This window comes from Zingiber officinale, chromosome 3A, assembly GCF_018446385.1.
Source record: "Zingiber officinale cultivar Zhangliang chromosome 3A, Zo_v1.1, whole genome shotgun sequence".
Classification (NCBI taxonomy): domain Eukaryota; kingdom Viridiplantae; phylum Streptophyta; class Magnoliopsida; order Zingiberales; family Zingiberaceae; genus Zingiber; species Zingiber officinale.
The window spans coordinates 66,498,762-66,515,464 of record NC_055990.1 but is presented as its reverse complement, the minus strand read 5'-3'; the positions used below and the strand labels follow the sequence as shown (position 1 = coordinate 66,515,464).

The following is a 16,703-nucleotide window of genomic DNA, read 5'->3' as shown; positions in this document are numbered from 1 at the left end:
TCTGCACTGGTTTCTTCACACGGTCGTGTGTGAGACACGACCAAGAAGCTCTCCTCCTCTAGATTCTCCACACGACCGTGTCTAGGACACGACCATGCACCTTTTCTTCTCTGGAGACTCTACATGGCCATGTCAAGTAGACACGACCCAAGCATCTCCCTTCTTTGCAGCATATGTCTGGCCGTGTATAGCACACGACCATGCCCTGTTTTGCTCCAATTGTTGATTCTTCTTCTTTCTTGCTTCTCTAATACTTCCATGCCTATGAAGAAATCATGGCAAGCTCATAGAAGTGAAATTTCAACCTGAAAACAAAGCAGAAACAAAGTAAAAATACTACTAATGAAAAATAGAAACATAAAATGGAACTAACTACATGATCAATCAAGAGGACGAGGTTCAGAAAAATACAACCTTTGTTTCTCCTCTAATTTCATACCGTGCACATATTCATTCAACCGTTGGTCGTTTACCTTAATCATTCCAAGTTCTTTATTCTAAATATCTACCGCTCCAAAAGGATAAACCTTTTTAACCTCGAATGGACCCGTTCACCTTGATTTAAGCTTTCCCGAAAAAAGCTTTAGCCTTGAATTAAACAATAAAACTAGATCTCCTTCCTTGAAACTTTTGCGGAGAATGTGTTGATCATGCCATTTCTTTATCCTTTCCTTATAAGATCTCGCAAGTTCATAGGCATCTAATCTTAATTCATCAAGCTCATTTAACTGAATCTTCCTTTTCTCTCCTGCTTCCTTGAGATTCATGTTTAGATTTGTAATTGCTCAATAAGCTTTATGTTCTAATTCTACTGGAAAATGATAAGGCTTTCCATAAACTAGCCGAAATGGAGTCATCCTAATAGGAGTCTTGTAAGAAGTACGATATGCCCATAAGGCATCATCTAGCTTCAATGACCAGTCCTTTCGTGAAGTAGATACTGTTTTCTCTAGTATGACTTTAATTTCATGGTTAGAAATTTCAGCTTGCCCATTAGTTTGTGGATGATATGGTGTTGCTACTTTGTGGCTCACTCTATATTTTCTAAGTAAATTCTCAACCTGTCTTTCTATGAAGTGCGATCCACCATCGCTAATGACTGCTTTAGACATACCAAATCTTGGAAAAATTATGCTTCTAAACAATTTGATAACTGTTCTAGCATCACTTGTAGGAGAGGCTATAACTTCTACCCATTTGGATAAATAATCCACTGCTACAAGGATAAACCTGTTCCCATATAAAAGAGGAAATGACCCCATGAAGTTTATTCCCCATACATCAAATAATTTAGTATGACTTGTGAAGAGGTAGGTCTACTTGAACTGGTTGTTGTTCCTCAACTCTTTGTGGAACAATCTCATCATCCACAACATTTTGTGGTTCCAGTTCAACTTCCATCAAGGCCTCAGTGCTATGGTCCATATCTTGAACTTCCTCAAGATCGAACGTACTCCCACTAATTTTTCTAGAAACAAAGTCCCTTTCTAGAAATACCCCAGTCTTAGCCACAAACACTTTGTGTTGACTAGGAATGTAGAAGTAATATCCCTTCGTTTCCTTGGGATAACCAATAAAATAGCACTTGTCAGATTTGGGTCCCAGTTTGTCCGAGACTTGACGTCGAACGTAAGTCTCACAACCCCAAATCCTCGTAAAAGACACTTAGGCATCTCTCTCATTCCATATCCTATATGGTGTCTTTATCACAGCCTTGGATGGAACACGATTAAGTATGAAGGATGTTATGTCTAGAGCATAGCCCCAAAGAGACAAAGGAAGATCTATGTGACTCATCATAGATCGTACCATATCTAATAGGGTACGATTTCTCCTTTCAGATACACCATTCTACTGTGGTGTTCTAGGAGGAGTAAGTTGGGATAGAATCCCACACTCAGCTAGATAGTCACGAAACTCATGGCTAAGGTATTCTCCACCTCGATCTGATCGAAGTATTTTAATACTCTTGCCAAGCTGGTTTTGTACTTCATTCTTGAATGCTTTGAACTTTTCAAAGGATTCTGACTTATGTGTCATCAAATACACATAACCATATCTACTGAAGTCATCAGCAAAGGTAATGAAGTACCTATAACTACCTCTAGCAGCGACATTGAAAGGGCCACATACATCACTATGTATATGTCCTAACAAATCAGTCGCTCTCTTGCTGTGTCCACTAAAGGGAGTCTTGTTCATTTTGCATAGTAGGCATGACTCGCATGTCTTATATGATTCAAAATCAAATGAGTCCAACAAACCATCTTTATGGAGCTGGGATAAGAGTTTGTCATTTATATGACCTAAGCGACAATGCCAGAGATAGGTTCGGTTCATTTCATTTGATTTGAACCTTTTGGTATTTATGTTATAGATGGGGTTCTCTAAGTTTAGAATATAGAGTCTGTTCATCAGAGGTGTACTACAATAGAACATATCGTTTAAATAGATGGAACAACATTTGTTCTTTATGATAAACGAAAAGTCTTTCTTGTCCAAACAAGAAACTGAAATTATGTTCTTAGTAAGAGCAAGCACATAACAACATTCATCTAATTGTAGTACAAGCCTAGAGGGCAGAGATAGAAAGTAAGTCCCTATAGCAACATCAGCAACCCGTGCTCCATTGCCTACTCGTAGGTCCACCTCGCCCTTTGTCAATGCCCTGTTATTTCTCAATGTCTACACATTAGTACAAATGTGAGAAGCACATCCGGTATATAATACCCATGATGAAGAAATAGAGAGATTAACTTCTATAACATATATACTTGAAGTAGAAGTTTCACTTCTCTTCTTCTTAAGATCTTCCAGGTAAACTTTGCAGTTCCTCTTCTAGTGCCCGGTCTGACCGCAGTGGAAGTAGGTAGCATCCTTGGCAACCCCTCCTTTGGGTTTCAGTGCCTTGCCTTTGCCCTTGGTTTGGGACTTTCCCTTACCTTTACTTGCCCTTGCCTTTGCCCTTTTGCACCATCAAAATGGAGTTGGGCTTTACCTTCTTAAGGTTGAGCTCAGCAGTTCTTAATATGCTTAGCAGCTCGGGCATGGGTTTATCAATTGTTGGGTTTTTTGGGCCACGAAAATCGCTTTTTCGCGTCGCGAAAACCCCGAAACCCCCACCACCAGATCCGTGTGAAGATAAAACATTCGAAAAACTTACGAGTACAAGTTTCTAAACCTCGATCTACAGTAGATCTACAAAGGAGAAGGAATATACCCTTGATGCGAAGCCCTTCACAATCCCGCTCGTCCTCGATTCGTCGGATCTCGAAAGTGTTAAAGTAGACACTTCTCTATGTGTATCCACACAAGCAAGAGATGGAGAAAAACCTCTAAGGATGTGCTAGCAACCTTAGAGATCAGTAAAGGAGGAGAGGGAGAGCAAGAAGAAAGCTAGAGAGGAAGAAGATGGGAGTTACCACAAAAAAATGAAACTCACCACATGAAATCAAAGTGGCCGGCCACTTTAGTGGAGGTTGTAACCTCCATGGGATACCAAGAGTCACAACTCTTGGTAACTCCCATGAGGTAGCATCTCACTTAAGTAACCATGATGATGTGGAGCATCATCATTGGCCCACTCAATGCCAACTCACCAATGAGGTGGCATAAAGTCAAGTCAAACTTGACTCTTCATCTTCCTCTCAAGTCAAGTCAAACTTGACCACTTCTCTTCCATGGTTGATCAAATCTAGCCATTGGTTCAAGTCAATTTTAATTTAATGAATCTCTATTCATTGAATTAAATTGATTCAACGAGTCTAAGTCTAAATTAGACTCACTTAACACATGAACCAAATTGAGTCCAACTCAATTAGCATAATTTGGATTACTCTTAATCCAATTTGGTTCATTACATGAACCTAATCCTTTAGGTTCATCAAATGAACCTAATCCTTTAGGTTCATCAAATGAACCTAATCTCTTTAGGTTCATCAAATGAACCTAATCTCCATCTAATTGCCCTTTGTGTGTGACCCTATAGGTTCTTATAATGTTGGCAATGCTCCTAAACCCTTTTAGAAGCATAAGTAATGAGCGGTATCTAGCAACACATCATTACTACCCAAGTTATAAGAATGTTGAGATCGAACATCACCTTGTGACTACTAATTGTGACTCCTCACAATATATGACAAGTGTCCTTCTATGCTAGACATTTAGATTGATCAATGTGAGGCATAGACCGTGTCATCCTCTGACCAATCTAAATCTTGAACTCCAAGTAGACTCACTAAATCAAATGAGCTCAATATCTCATATTGACTCATTTGGGTATGGCCATGCACTTCGTGGTCTCACTCTATCAAGAATATCGTTGTTGCTCCCATCATATAGGAGGGATAGATCCCATCTACATCACTCACATCTCTCTGCATAATTCGTTACATACTCAGTAATCGCCTTTATAGTCCACCCAGTTATGGGTGATGTTTGACGAAACCAAAGTACATAACTCCTTATGTAGGGATTCATGGTGACTTCAGGTCCAAGGACTAGTAGTCATACTAATAGTCACATGAGAAAGTATATGACACTCATATAATGATCCATGATACTTTCTCATGGCAGGTCATTCAGTATACATTCTCCAATGCATACCCATGTGCCAACTTGATATCTCTATATCCATGACTTGTGAGATCAAGTCATCGAGTTGACCTACATGCTAGTCTTATTACATTAACATTGTCCCTGAATGTTAACACTCAACTAGGAATGATTAAGAGTAGTGTTCCCTATATCATCTCACTATCGGTTCAACTAACCGATTGATATAGGTGAGAACCTTCTACTCAAGGACGCTATTATACTTAGTTTATTTGGCACCAATACAAGTATGTATAATAACCAAAACAAATGCCTTTATTTATATATAAGAATATGATACAATAAGTCCATAATACAATCATCAAATGATTGGCTCTAGGGCTCTAACTAACATCAATTTCGTTCATGTTGTAATTTAGAACAAATTGATTGTAACTATCCGGCAAGGTTTGCAAGATCAAGTCAGTGGCCAACTCTTGGCCAAGTGGGAATCCCAACCTCTGTAGGTTTTCTATGTACCCAATCATCTTGAGTACATATGGGCCTACGAGAGTCCCATCTTGCATCTTGCACTGAAACAGTGCCTTAGAGATCTCGAATCTCTCATGCCTTTCTTGTCCTTGATATAGTTGATGAAGATGTTCAACCATATCATAAGCAGTCATCAACTCGTGTTGCTTCTGAAGCTTAGAGTTCATGGTCACGAGCATGAGGCATGACACATCTAATGCATCATCTTGATGCTTTTTATAAGCATCTCGGTCAGCTCGCGTGGCAGTGGCAGGAGGTGCCTCCGGAATGGGCTGCTCCAGGACGTACAGTTTTCATTCTTGTGTGAGAACGATTATCAGATTTCTGTACCAGTCCAGGAAATTTGTTCCATTGAGCTTGTTCTTGTCAAAGACAGAACGCAGAGAGAAGGTGTTCATGTTTGTCAACATGGCAATCTACAACAGAAAAATGCAGAAAATAAATATCATATTCCACTAATCATTTAATTAGGCCTTTAATTAAATGATGCTCCCACTGAATTATAGAATTTATGTAGAATCAAGTCATGGATGTGGTCAAACCACACTTACTAGATTCTAACCGATTAGCTATAATTCTTGCGGGACAAGATCCACATTATACTACGCCTTGAGTTAGCTTTGGCTAAATCGCCCAAGACTTAGTATGATCGGTAGATAACTAATTATCAATTACATCTCTATGCAACTCTTGTTTATAGGATCAAGATCCTCATTTATATTAGAACTTGAGTTAGCTTTGGCTAAATCACCCAAGATTTAATATAAATGTGATTTTGTCCTATTTTCCAACCATTGGAAAAATGCCTATAGTTATACTCGATCCAATTAAGTTAACTAATTATACTTAATCCAATTAAGTTTGTACTCACCCAAACTTTGATGGGCGGGACCAAGATTGTCCCTCCGCACCCTACCAAGATAATATGCATTGCTCTACTTTAGAAGATTCAACAATAACATGTGATCGAGGTAGTGATGGGTATCAAAACATGGTAGGCATTTCGAGTTGAGTTGATTTAGATCTAATCTAATCGTGGATTCGTATCTTATACGCATCAAGGCACTAATTAATTACTCTACATTATCATGCATCACATACACAAGAAATTAATTAAATTTTGAATAGGTCATGTCCCTACTACGATCTTCTCAAATCAATGAGAAAATCGGATGGTCAACCTAGGGGCAACAACTTCTCCAAGCTCCTCCCTTTGACCACAATGTGTTGCTCGCACCCTCCTTGTCGTTCCTTCTCGAGTGGACCTTCCACCGCTCCAATTTTTGTACATTACAAATATGAAACTTGAGTTACATTCAAGTCTAAAACTATTTTACAACAGAAATATAAAAATGAGGGAGGTACGACACGCAAGTCGCATAATATATACAACACGCACAATCCAAAAATGGCACGCAGGCCATATTATGAATTACAACACATTTGTCCAATCAAATTGGGTTCTTGGTCCATGACCATAACAAAAATTATACATAAATCTAAATTATGTAATTTCCATAAATTTCTATAATTTTACTACTAATTTTATGATTTTATGAGATGCAACTTCCCAGCAGTCCCGTTTAGCGATTTTTGGGCGCGATCGCTAAACAATGCCCCATGCGGGGTTAGGGGCAGCGCCTCATTTCACGAAAAGAGTCACACGAGTGTCCATTTACGATCTTACAGCGCCTTGAGCCTCTATCCCAAAAAAATTTGGGCGAGATCTTGCCGATTCGGAAGGTTTTTCTCGGTAGTCGAAACCTACAAGTGTCCAAACACTTGTTGCTTCGCCTCTACGAGAAAAATACTCATAAAATACATAAAAATAGAAAATTTACAGAAACTTACAGATCTGATATTTTTCATAAAAATATAAAATGAAATGAGTACATGCTTCACACGTGGCTCTGATACCACTATTGGGACTTTCGGGTCGCAAAAATCACTTTTTGCATTGCGGAAACCCCGAAGTCTTGCCATAGATCCATGTGAAGATATATAAAATTTTACATGTACATATTTCCTAATCCTAGATCTACACTAGATCTACAAGAAAGGAGTTTATACCTTTGAAGCGAAGCCCTTCGCAAATCCCACTTGTCCAGAAGGGTTGCCGGATCTCGAGAGTGTCAAATGTACACTCCTCTATGTGTATCCACACGAACAATAGGTGGAGAAAAACACAACTAAGAGTGTGCTAGCACCCTTAGAAGGTCACGACAATGGAAGAAGAGAGGGAGAGAAGAGAGGAAGAGGAGAGGAAGAAGAAGACCTCTTGAATGTGTTAGAGTGTATACTAAAGATTAGCTTTTGCATAAACATTTATTTAGAAATAAAGAATCACAGTGGTCAATATCTACATTTATTTGTTCAATATAATTTGTTCAATTAATTTATATAGTAGACAACATGGTGTGTGGTGTTACACACAGAAGATCATGTTGTCGGTTCGTTATAAATTATAAACAGTTGCTTGTGACTAAGATGGAAAGGAACAAACCGTTGAAGTAGTCGTAGTGTAATTAAGTATTAGTTTATCTTAACTAATAACTTACACTGATACACTCCCAGTGTATTGAATAGGACTATTTTAGGTAAGTTTCTTTTGTACTGACTTTATAAAAGAACTAGACCATAGTTATTATGGAAGTGTGTGCTCTTAATCCTAATATAATAACAAGCACATATATTTAATATTTATTTTTTTGACTTATCAAAGGGTGAGGTTTAGCTCGATAAATCAATATACCTGATAAGTTGGAAAATGATATTACTTATAGTGTGTGTTGTTGATTATAGAAGGAATATGTGTCCTAGTTATCTAGGTTGAGAATGTCCCTAAGAGGAGCTCATAAGGATTGTCATGTTAAACCCTACAGGTGGACCTAGTCCAACATGACAATAAAGTTGGGTGGTACTACTCTTGGAGCTAGATATTAATTAAATGAGTTGTCAGTAACTCACTTAATTAGTGGACATTCGTAATCTTAAACACAGGGAGACTAACACACTCATGATAAGAAGGAGCCCATAATGTAATTTGGGATTGGTGTGGTAGTGTGATAATAACTCTGTAGTGGAATGAGTTATTATCGATGAACTTGAGTTGTGTGTTCGGGGCGAACACGGGATACTCAAGCTCATCGGAAGACCAAAACAAATTTCTCGTCTAGGTCCCTGTCGTAGCCTCATTAAAGCCTCAAGTCCATCCAAATATAAGCCCATCTTGGTGTCTAAGAAGGGGGCCAGCCCAATGCTTAGTGACCAAGAAAGGGCCGGCCACATTATCCTCTTAAGGGGCCAACCCCTTGCTTGGTGCCCAAGCAAGAGGGGGCTAGCCACATTAATTCCAACAAGGAGGGGTGTTTTGAATTTTTAAAATCTTCTCTTTGTAGAAAACTACAAGTTTTAAAAGAGTGATTTAAAATTTAAAAACTTTCCTTATTTGAATTAGGTCACAGGTTTTAAAAGAAAAATTAAAAGTTTTTAAACTTTCCTTTTTTAACCATCCTCATGGTTTTAGAAAAAGGAAGAGAAGTTTTAAAATTTAAATTTTTGTAAACATGTTAAAAAAGGAAATTTTTAGAAGAGAAGTTTTAAATTTTAAAACATGGTTTTAATTTTTAAAACTTTCCTTTTTAACATCCACTTTAGGAAATTAAAAGAGATCTTGTAAAATTTTATAAGAGTTTATATAATTTTTAAAAAGATATCTTTTCCTTCCTTATAGGGGCCGACCACCCTTGCTTGGTGCCCAAGCAAGTGGCCCGCCAATAGGATTAAATCATCATCCAATCAAATTAAAACCAATCTATGATTGGTGATTGATTTAATCAAGAGGAAAGAAAAGGAAAAATAAAAAGGAAAAAGGAAAAACATGAGAAAGATTTTAATTTTTGTAAAAAGTTTTTCCTTATTTGCCTTGGGCAAATAATATAAAAGAAGGCACTACAACAAAAACCCTCATAGACATCGGTTTTCCACCGGTGTCTATTTCATTTTCGACCGATGTCTATGAAGCCGATGTTAAAAGTCTGCCATTTTAGACATCGGGTTAAAACCGGTGTAGTATCACTTAACGACACCGGTTTTCGAATCGGTTATTAACCGGTGTAGTATCACTTAACGACACCGTTTCAACAACGGTGTAAAACTGATGTAATATTGTATGTTAATAACACCAGTTTTGGCAGCGGTAAATGACAGATGTAATATTATTTAACAACACCAGTTTTGGAACGGTGGAAAACCGATGTAATATGTATATTTTTTAACAGCACAAATTTAATTTCCGAAACAATGAAAAACTGACAATAATAAAAAAAATACATAAATATTCACAAATTATACAAATATTCTTCATTCAACAATATCCATAAAATACACAAATATTCACAAATTATATAAATAATCTTCTTACAACAGTATCCATAAAATACCCAAACATTCTTTTTACATCAAAAGATGGCTAATAGATATCAACATCAAGGTAGAACATTCTTTTAACAACACATCAAGGTAGAACCGCACTTCAAATGTAATCTAGCATGCATTCAGCCCACTCGAACCGCACTTCATCAATTTCAACTATGGAGTACTTGAGATTTGTAAACTGTAAAAACACATAAATAATATATTAGTAGGCATCATACAACAACTTACTAGGCATAATACAACAACTTACTAGGCATGATAATGGTTGAACAAAGAAATATGACTACACAACAAATCCAGTGAAGCATAGAAGAGCAAAGCTACCTCTGATGAAGCTTATAATTGCAGGGAGCAGTGTTGTCATTTTTAGTCAACTTCTATAAAATCTTCTACCATTGTTGAATGTATGTTTGTAGGACATAAACAATGTTTGTAGGTTCAAGCCGAAATAAATAAATGCTTAGGACATATTTGAAGGAAAACATCAAATAGCAAAAGATGAGATTATACTATGTATAGCCAGCCGTGGTTATATTTCTTCAAATTTATTAACATATAAAGCAGTGGTATTCAAATTGTTCACACATGCTATTAGTCTGCCAAGAACATCATCAAATTTTAGTAATTCTTTTGCAACTTTAACAGAAGCATCAATTGCTTTAGAACTCAGTTGTATTTTTCCTTCTCATGAATACATCAAGTAAATTAGTTGTGTTTTAGAACTGTGGAAAACAACACCCAAGGTGAGACATGAATAAGACTTACAGAAAAGACATACTATGGTTGCAGAGCAATCATCTAGTAGAAATCAATTCACTAATAATTATTGAATTGAATCAGAGATGTAAACCAAAGACACGCAGGTCACTCTAGAATAATCATTAACAGTGGTTGAACTGAAGAAAAGATGTAAACCAGAGAGATGGGAAAAAAATGATTTCTTTATTTATTAAACTTTTGATGAATACACAAAATCACAGTGAAAACACTTCTTTAAATATCACAGAAATATATTGTATCTGTTCTCACTTATAATTTGTTTCACAAGGCTAATCAAGCATCATAATAGGTATCAATAAACTAGCACAGATGTAATTTTCAATCAATCTTTATTTAAAAAGATAGATTTTTTTTTATCTATGTGCACTGCCTGTGATCTAATAATCTAAAACCCAAACGTGTGATTTTCTCAGATTACTTGATGAAATTGAATCTAAATTTGTCATATGAGATCAAATAAACTAATAAAAACCTTTGCAGCATCTATATGCTTGCATGTTCTGCATGACCTGACAGGATTGTTTAGCATAAAAAGAACAAACATGACTATGAAAGGCATGCTATCATCAACATATAAATAGACTATTTAATGAAGCAGTGAAAAAAAGAATCAAGATGACTATGAAATACATGCTATTCTTGGCAGATAAGATATCTTACCTCTGAACTACTGTATGCACGAAGAACTGTGAAAGGTTGAGGTTTCCCTCGAACATCATAGAATACTACACGTCTATTATTTGTCCCAGCAGCCAATAGATTACCATCATCATAGTATGCCAGCGATGAGAAGGGTGCCTCAAAAGGCATGCAATATGAGGGTCTTTTTGTTCCAGAATCAAACATATACAACTTTTTATCAAGACCAACTGTAACAATAATCTACAGGGAAAACAAGTCAGGATATAATGGCCATTGATTTTCTATAGAACAAGCACCTCCCATCCAACAAAACTAGCCAAACCATGTATAATTATCCACCAGAAATCCAAATCATTTAATAGATTCCTAGGAAGATAATACCTTGTCACTTGATGGAGAGAAGCAAATACCAGTTGTTGGGGCAGAATGCTGTTTCAACCAAGAAACCTGACACCAAGAGCCAGAGTGAATGGAGATCAATTTTTTAGTGAATGCAGGGAACAAATACAATTTCTCCTTCATTTTAGCAGATTAAGAAATATTATTTTACTAACCTTTGGTCTGCGACCAGTTGTATCCCAAATATGAACAGATCCATCATCCCCAGCTGTTGACAAAAGATGTCGACTAAATCGAGAATAATCAAGTACTCTTAGTACCTGAAATCGCATCACCGATACAGATTCATGTTAAACCAAAAAAGATGTTAGTAGAGCGAAAGTTTGGAATTTTCAAAATATTTGACAGCCAATAACCTGCCCATTTGGATCCTTGAGTTCAGCCCGTGTTCCGGAAGCAAGATAATGAAGTATGAGATCCCCCTTCTCGTTGATGGATGCTAAATGTTCATCTTTGCAGTTGTACATTACACCTGTAATTGTGTCAATATGACCACTCAACCGTTTGATGCACCTTTTCCTCTGCAGGTCCCATATTTTGACAATATGCCCACTTCCTCCAGAGCAAAGATATCTAGAACTTTTATTACTAAAGCTGATACAATTTATGGATTCCTACAAAATAGAGAAAAGTAAAAAAATCTTTAAAATGTTTGATATATTATGCACTCATAATTACACAGATAAGAAGTGTTTTTATTATATTGTCATTTAGGTCCTGTTAGGCATCAATCAGAATTGGTAAGCTTACTAAAAAAATACAGGTATAGTCACCCAGACTGCGAGTATGCACTAATTTGTCCCTAATCACAACAAGGGGAAACAAGGCTCAGGAGCGGTACTTAGCATTACAATGAAACATACAAAAATAACGTAAAGGATTCATATTATTACAATTGCAAATATCGAAACACGGCACAGTCATAAAATTTCTCTTAATTTTTACCATCAAGTGAAAACTTGCAGAATAATCAAGCTGTACTCATTCTATGTTTACAAGCAACATTTTCCATGCTCTGCACTCAAACGCAAAGAAAAAAAAACTACCTGGAAAAGGAGAAAATCTAGCTTTTAAGTCTCTTATTTCTTCAATGTGTAACATCAGAATAAGCAATTTTTGCAAAGTCATCAACTGTAAAAGTCAAAGTCAGACTTTGCTATATTGGCAGACATTGCTGTACAATTAGATGAAAAGAAATAACCTACCTAGCAAAAGAGATATGCTAGCTATTTTCTTCTTATTTGTTCAACATGTATGCTAAAATTCATAAGGGAGTCAAACGAACAATCACCATTGTTCGAAGAAAATATTGATGGAAGAAAATACCCAGACACAACATAGCAAGAAGGTGGCAATTTCTATCGTGCCAACAGTTCCAGTGCTTTTCTTCCAAGAGAGACAGAGAGACAGGGGGGAAAAAATGCAGGCAATGATTTGAATGGCATCCGGGCATCTGTAAATTTCCAGAAAACCAGATGTATTGATCACAATAGAACAAATTAATGAGCAAACAATGAGCTACCTCAATGTCATCAGCAAGGTCGCTGCCGTGAGAAGGAAAGGATCCCATACTTTGGCCATTTTTATTCCAAAGTGATATCTTTTTATCGTCACCAGCACTAGCAACCACTAGGTCTGCACGAACATAAAGATTAACCTTTAGTAAGATTTTCCCACCGTAAAAGTCAGCCACCATCCGCTGGATTAACAAAATTAACTAAGTTATACAAGATACAAAATAAATTTGAATGATGAGTCATGGGAAAATTAAATTCTGACGGAAAAATTCCAATTCGATCATAATCAATGATAGCAATTAGTATTACCTCTCCCTTTTGCTTCATTCTGAATCACTCTCCATGGACACGGCCTTTAATCCTCTTCTCCTCTGCGAATTATGGGACAGGAAACAAAAGAACATGAGATGTGAATGGGATGCAGGAACGAGACGAGCAAATTAGTCGAAGGTAGAGAGAGAATTTCTACCTTTCTTGATCCCTTCTTCTCCCTGACTACATACCTCTCCTGTGAGAGATCTGACAACCATGCTCCAGGACTCACCAACTAGATCGAGTTTGTCAAAGAAATTAGAGGAAAAAATTAGTTTTTTCGACTGTTTGATCTTAAAAATCAGATTTTTAGAGGGAATGGAAGCGTACGAGTATGCATTTTTGGATGAATTTGGATCTCTTCTTGGGTCGCTGCGGCAGCTTGCACCCCTTCATCACCATGAAGTCCTCCTCCTTCTCCTTGTTCGACAGTGAAACGAAGAATCGAGGTAGAGAGGCTGCCGAGGCTCTTTCGTCGGCGTTCTCGACCTCGCATACCAACGCCGCCGATCCCCTGGTCGTGTAGCAACGGTCATCCTTATCCGGCGACGACGAGACAGATCAGGAGTTATGGTTCTCGCTCCCGGCCGATTCCGACCTCCTGTGGATAAATCCGAGCAGTGGTTACTTCTATATCTCACCGCCGACACCTCAAACTAGATCAAACCCTAACTTTTCCGGATCAACCTCCGATCTATTACCTGAGGGGATAAAGAGGCGGGTGCAGGGGGGACTCTTGATCTGCGATGCGGCGGACATTCCGAGACGCGATTCCCCTCCGGACGCCAGATTTTGCGGCGGATCCTTTGTCCCTGACCTTGATGCGGCGGAGGCGCTTGCGGCACCCCCATTGCAGAGTGATGCAAGGACCGTTGCAGAGCCCATCGCGGCGGAGGAGAGATTGTTTTTGTTTTTTCCTCCTCCTTCTTCTTCTTCTTCTTCTTCTTCTTCTTTCAAACAGGTAAAGGAAAGTGCTGCAAAATCTAAACTCGAGAGTAAAGAAGCATACATAGAAAGCAACCACCACTCCAGCCACGTAATCGGAGGGCAGTTTAATGGAGGCACTAAAGAATCCATGGAGGTAGAGATCTTGCGACGTAAATGCAGCACCTGATCACATAACAAGGTAGGTTCAAAGATGCCCCTTTCTTTTTAAAAAAAAAATCTTTTAACAGAACCTATTCGTTGGTCGAGGGAGAGGTGGACAGTCCGGCCGTCGCCGTGAAGCATGAGGTTGGAGTCTTCGAACAGTTGGGTGTAGACTTCCTCAAAGGAGATAGTGGCGAGGTTGGGCAACTTCGAGACGAAAGCAGCCTCATGGGAAGGGAGCAGAACCGAACACAAAAACAGGAGGAAGTAGAAAGGAAAAGATAAAGTATGGACTACTGGAATGCGAAGAAGGCCTCCTCTTCTCAACCAAATGGAGGAGTTGGAGGAGATGCGGTGTGGTTGGACGGAGAAGCAAGTTCGTCGTGTCTTGATCCTGATCGGGAAAGGTGTAACATCCCAAAATTTCACTATTTGAAGTCCCAAAAGACCTTATTAAAATCTAGAAATGCTTTAGAAAAATTCCAAAGATTTTTAGAAATTTTTAAAGTATTTTTATGGAATTTTTGGAGTTCGTTTGGTATTTTTACCAAGAGAAAGAAGTTTAAAAAAAAAAAAAAAGAAAGTGTTGAAGTCGGGTTTTGAACCCAAGACCCCGGACCTGAACTAGGTTCTAATCGGATGCAGCCAACCAACTGGGCCAGCGGGCTTTATTAATAAGAAGGGAAGCGAAAAATATATAAGCAATAGTAGTTAATAGAAATAAAAGGAAGAAAAGAGGTAGCAGCCGAGAATTGAACCCGGGGCTTTTGACTTGGTCAAAACCGCAGCCAACCAACTCTTCCGTGAGTATTTCGTGAAAAGGTAAGGGTGCGAGATATATATATGTGATGATTGAAACCCTAGTTATAAGAAAAGAATTAAGTTTTTCTTTTTCCCGAATCCTTTCCCTCTCCCTTTCTCTCCCGACGCGCGCGACGCTGTTCTCCTCTCGGGCGGAAACGAAGCCAACCTAGGGCACGTCTCCGGCGGCCGACCAAGGCTCGATTCCAAGAGAGTTCTTCGTCCTCTCGATCCTCTCGACAAGGAGAACTCGAAGACGCGAGGAAGAGGCCGAGATCGTGAGTTCTCCGAAGCCCTAGAAGCTGTATTGCTCGGTTTGAAGTCCAAGAACCGAAGGTGAGTTGCTACTCACCTGCAGTAGGATAGCTCCGAGGTTTTATTCCTTGTTTCTTTCCTTTTTCTGGATTCTATTTTCTTCTTGTTTGGCCGAAGTATGCAGTAGGATTGTTGTTCTTGAGGTTTGCTACCGTGAATCTCAAGTTCAGATTTGTTTAGGTTTGGAAAAGGAACAAATTAATCAGATGAGCATGTAGTTTAGCATTTCAGCTTGTAGAGATTCTGGAATAGATTTCTTTGTTATTAGTTTTAAGCATACAGTGTTTGATCCATTGGTTGTGTAGTATAGTTTCCAATTCCAGAATTTCTTTTGGTAAATCTGAGTATGAGGAATGGTATTTGTTTTGTTTTCCAGTAGCAAACCCCTTACTAGTTACAATGGTTTCCTTCTTTGTTGCCGGAGCATGCATGAAACCCTAGAAGTTTAGTTTCAACAGGTTTTGGTTTTAGAACACCCCAGAGATTCGGCTTAGACCTTTCTTTTGCTAATCATGGGGCAAGATCAGCCCTAACATTAAGTACTTTAGGTTCTTTAGCTTCAGTTGAGTCCCTTGCTAATTACCATGACTTGTCAACTTTCACCTTTGTTTTGTAGTTCATTACAGTAGGTCTTTAGTTGTTGATTAATTGCCATGATTTGTCAGAGTTCACCTTTGATTCGTAGTTCATATCAGTAGGAATTAGTTGATGTTAATTGCCATGTATTGATTCTTATTTCTATTTCTTAGCTATTGAATATGCATGAGCAGACTTAATTCCTAGATTTATTTGCTCTTAATTGGGCACGCACAGTTCTCATTGCTATTAGTTAAGCACCAGTAGCTGTTATTTGCAGATTTTATTTGTTAGTTCCTTTGAAGCTAGTTTAAGTTCCGTGAAGCATGATATTCTGTTAATTCCATACAGCAACGATTCCTCATTTTCTAGATTCTATTTCATGCTTAGTAGTTGAATTGGTTTTACTTTCACAGCATGCTTAAGTTGTTCTAGTTTCCTATTTGCTATTGGAATAACATGAGCAGTTCTATTTTTATAGCATGCAGATTTTTATAAGTAAAGTATGCAAATTTTGATAGGCTTAATATGCAGATTTTTGTTAAGCTTTGCATGCAGATTTATGTTAAGCTTTGTATACAGATTTTCAGTACGTAGGGTGTGTTCTAGTGCACACCAAGTGCTTGATAAAATGCTTAGCTCAATATAATGCTACAATAGACATTTTAATAGCTCAGTTAATGTAGTAGAAGCATTTAAAATAACTTATTTAGTCTTGCTTCAGCTTATATGGGACTACGGTCCAATGGG

General features: G+C 37.9%; 1 protein-coding gene across 1 annotated transcript in view; it reads right to left on the bottom strand.

Annotated features, from left to right (window-relative positions):
* LOC122050456 (protein NEDD1-like) overlaps positions 1-13,059 on the bottom strand; it is a 100,834-nt gene extending 87,775 nt beyond the window's left edge. Inside the window, exons 1-5 of the mRNA XM_042611358.1 lie at positions 12,866-13,059; positions 11,700-11,957; positions 11,499-11,603; positions 11,326-11,391; positions 10,963-11,184 (exon numbers count right to left, since the gene is read on the bottom strand). Of these exons, the coding sequence (XP_042467292.1) occupies positions 10,963-11,184; positions 11,326-11,391; positions 11,499-11,603; positions 11,700-11,957; positions 12,866-13,039 (825 nt within the window). The 5' untranslated portion in view covers positions 13,040-13,059. The remainder of the gene's footprint in view (positions 1-10,962; positions 11,185-11,325; positions 11,392-11,498; positions 11,604-11,699; positions 11,958-12,865) is intronic.
* Positions 13,060-16,703: the final 3,644 nt, after the last annotated feature.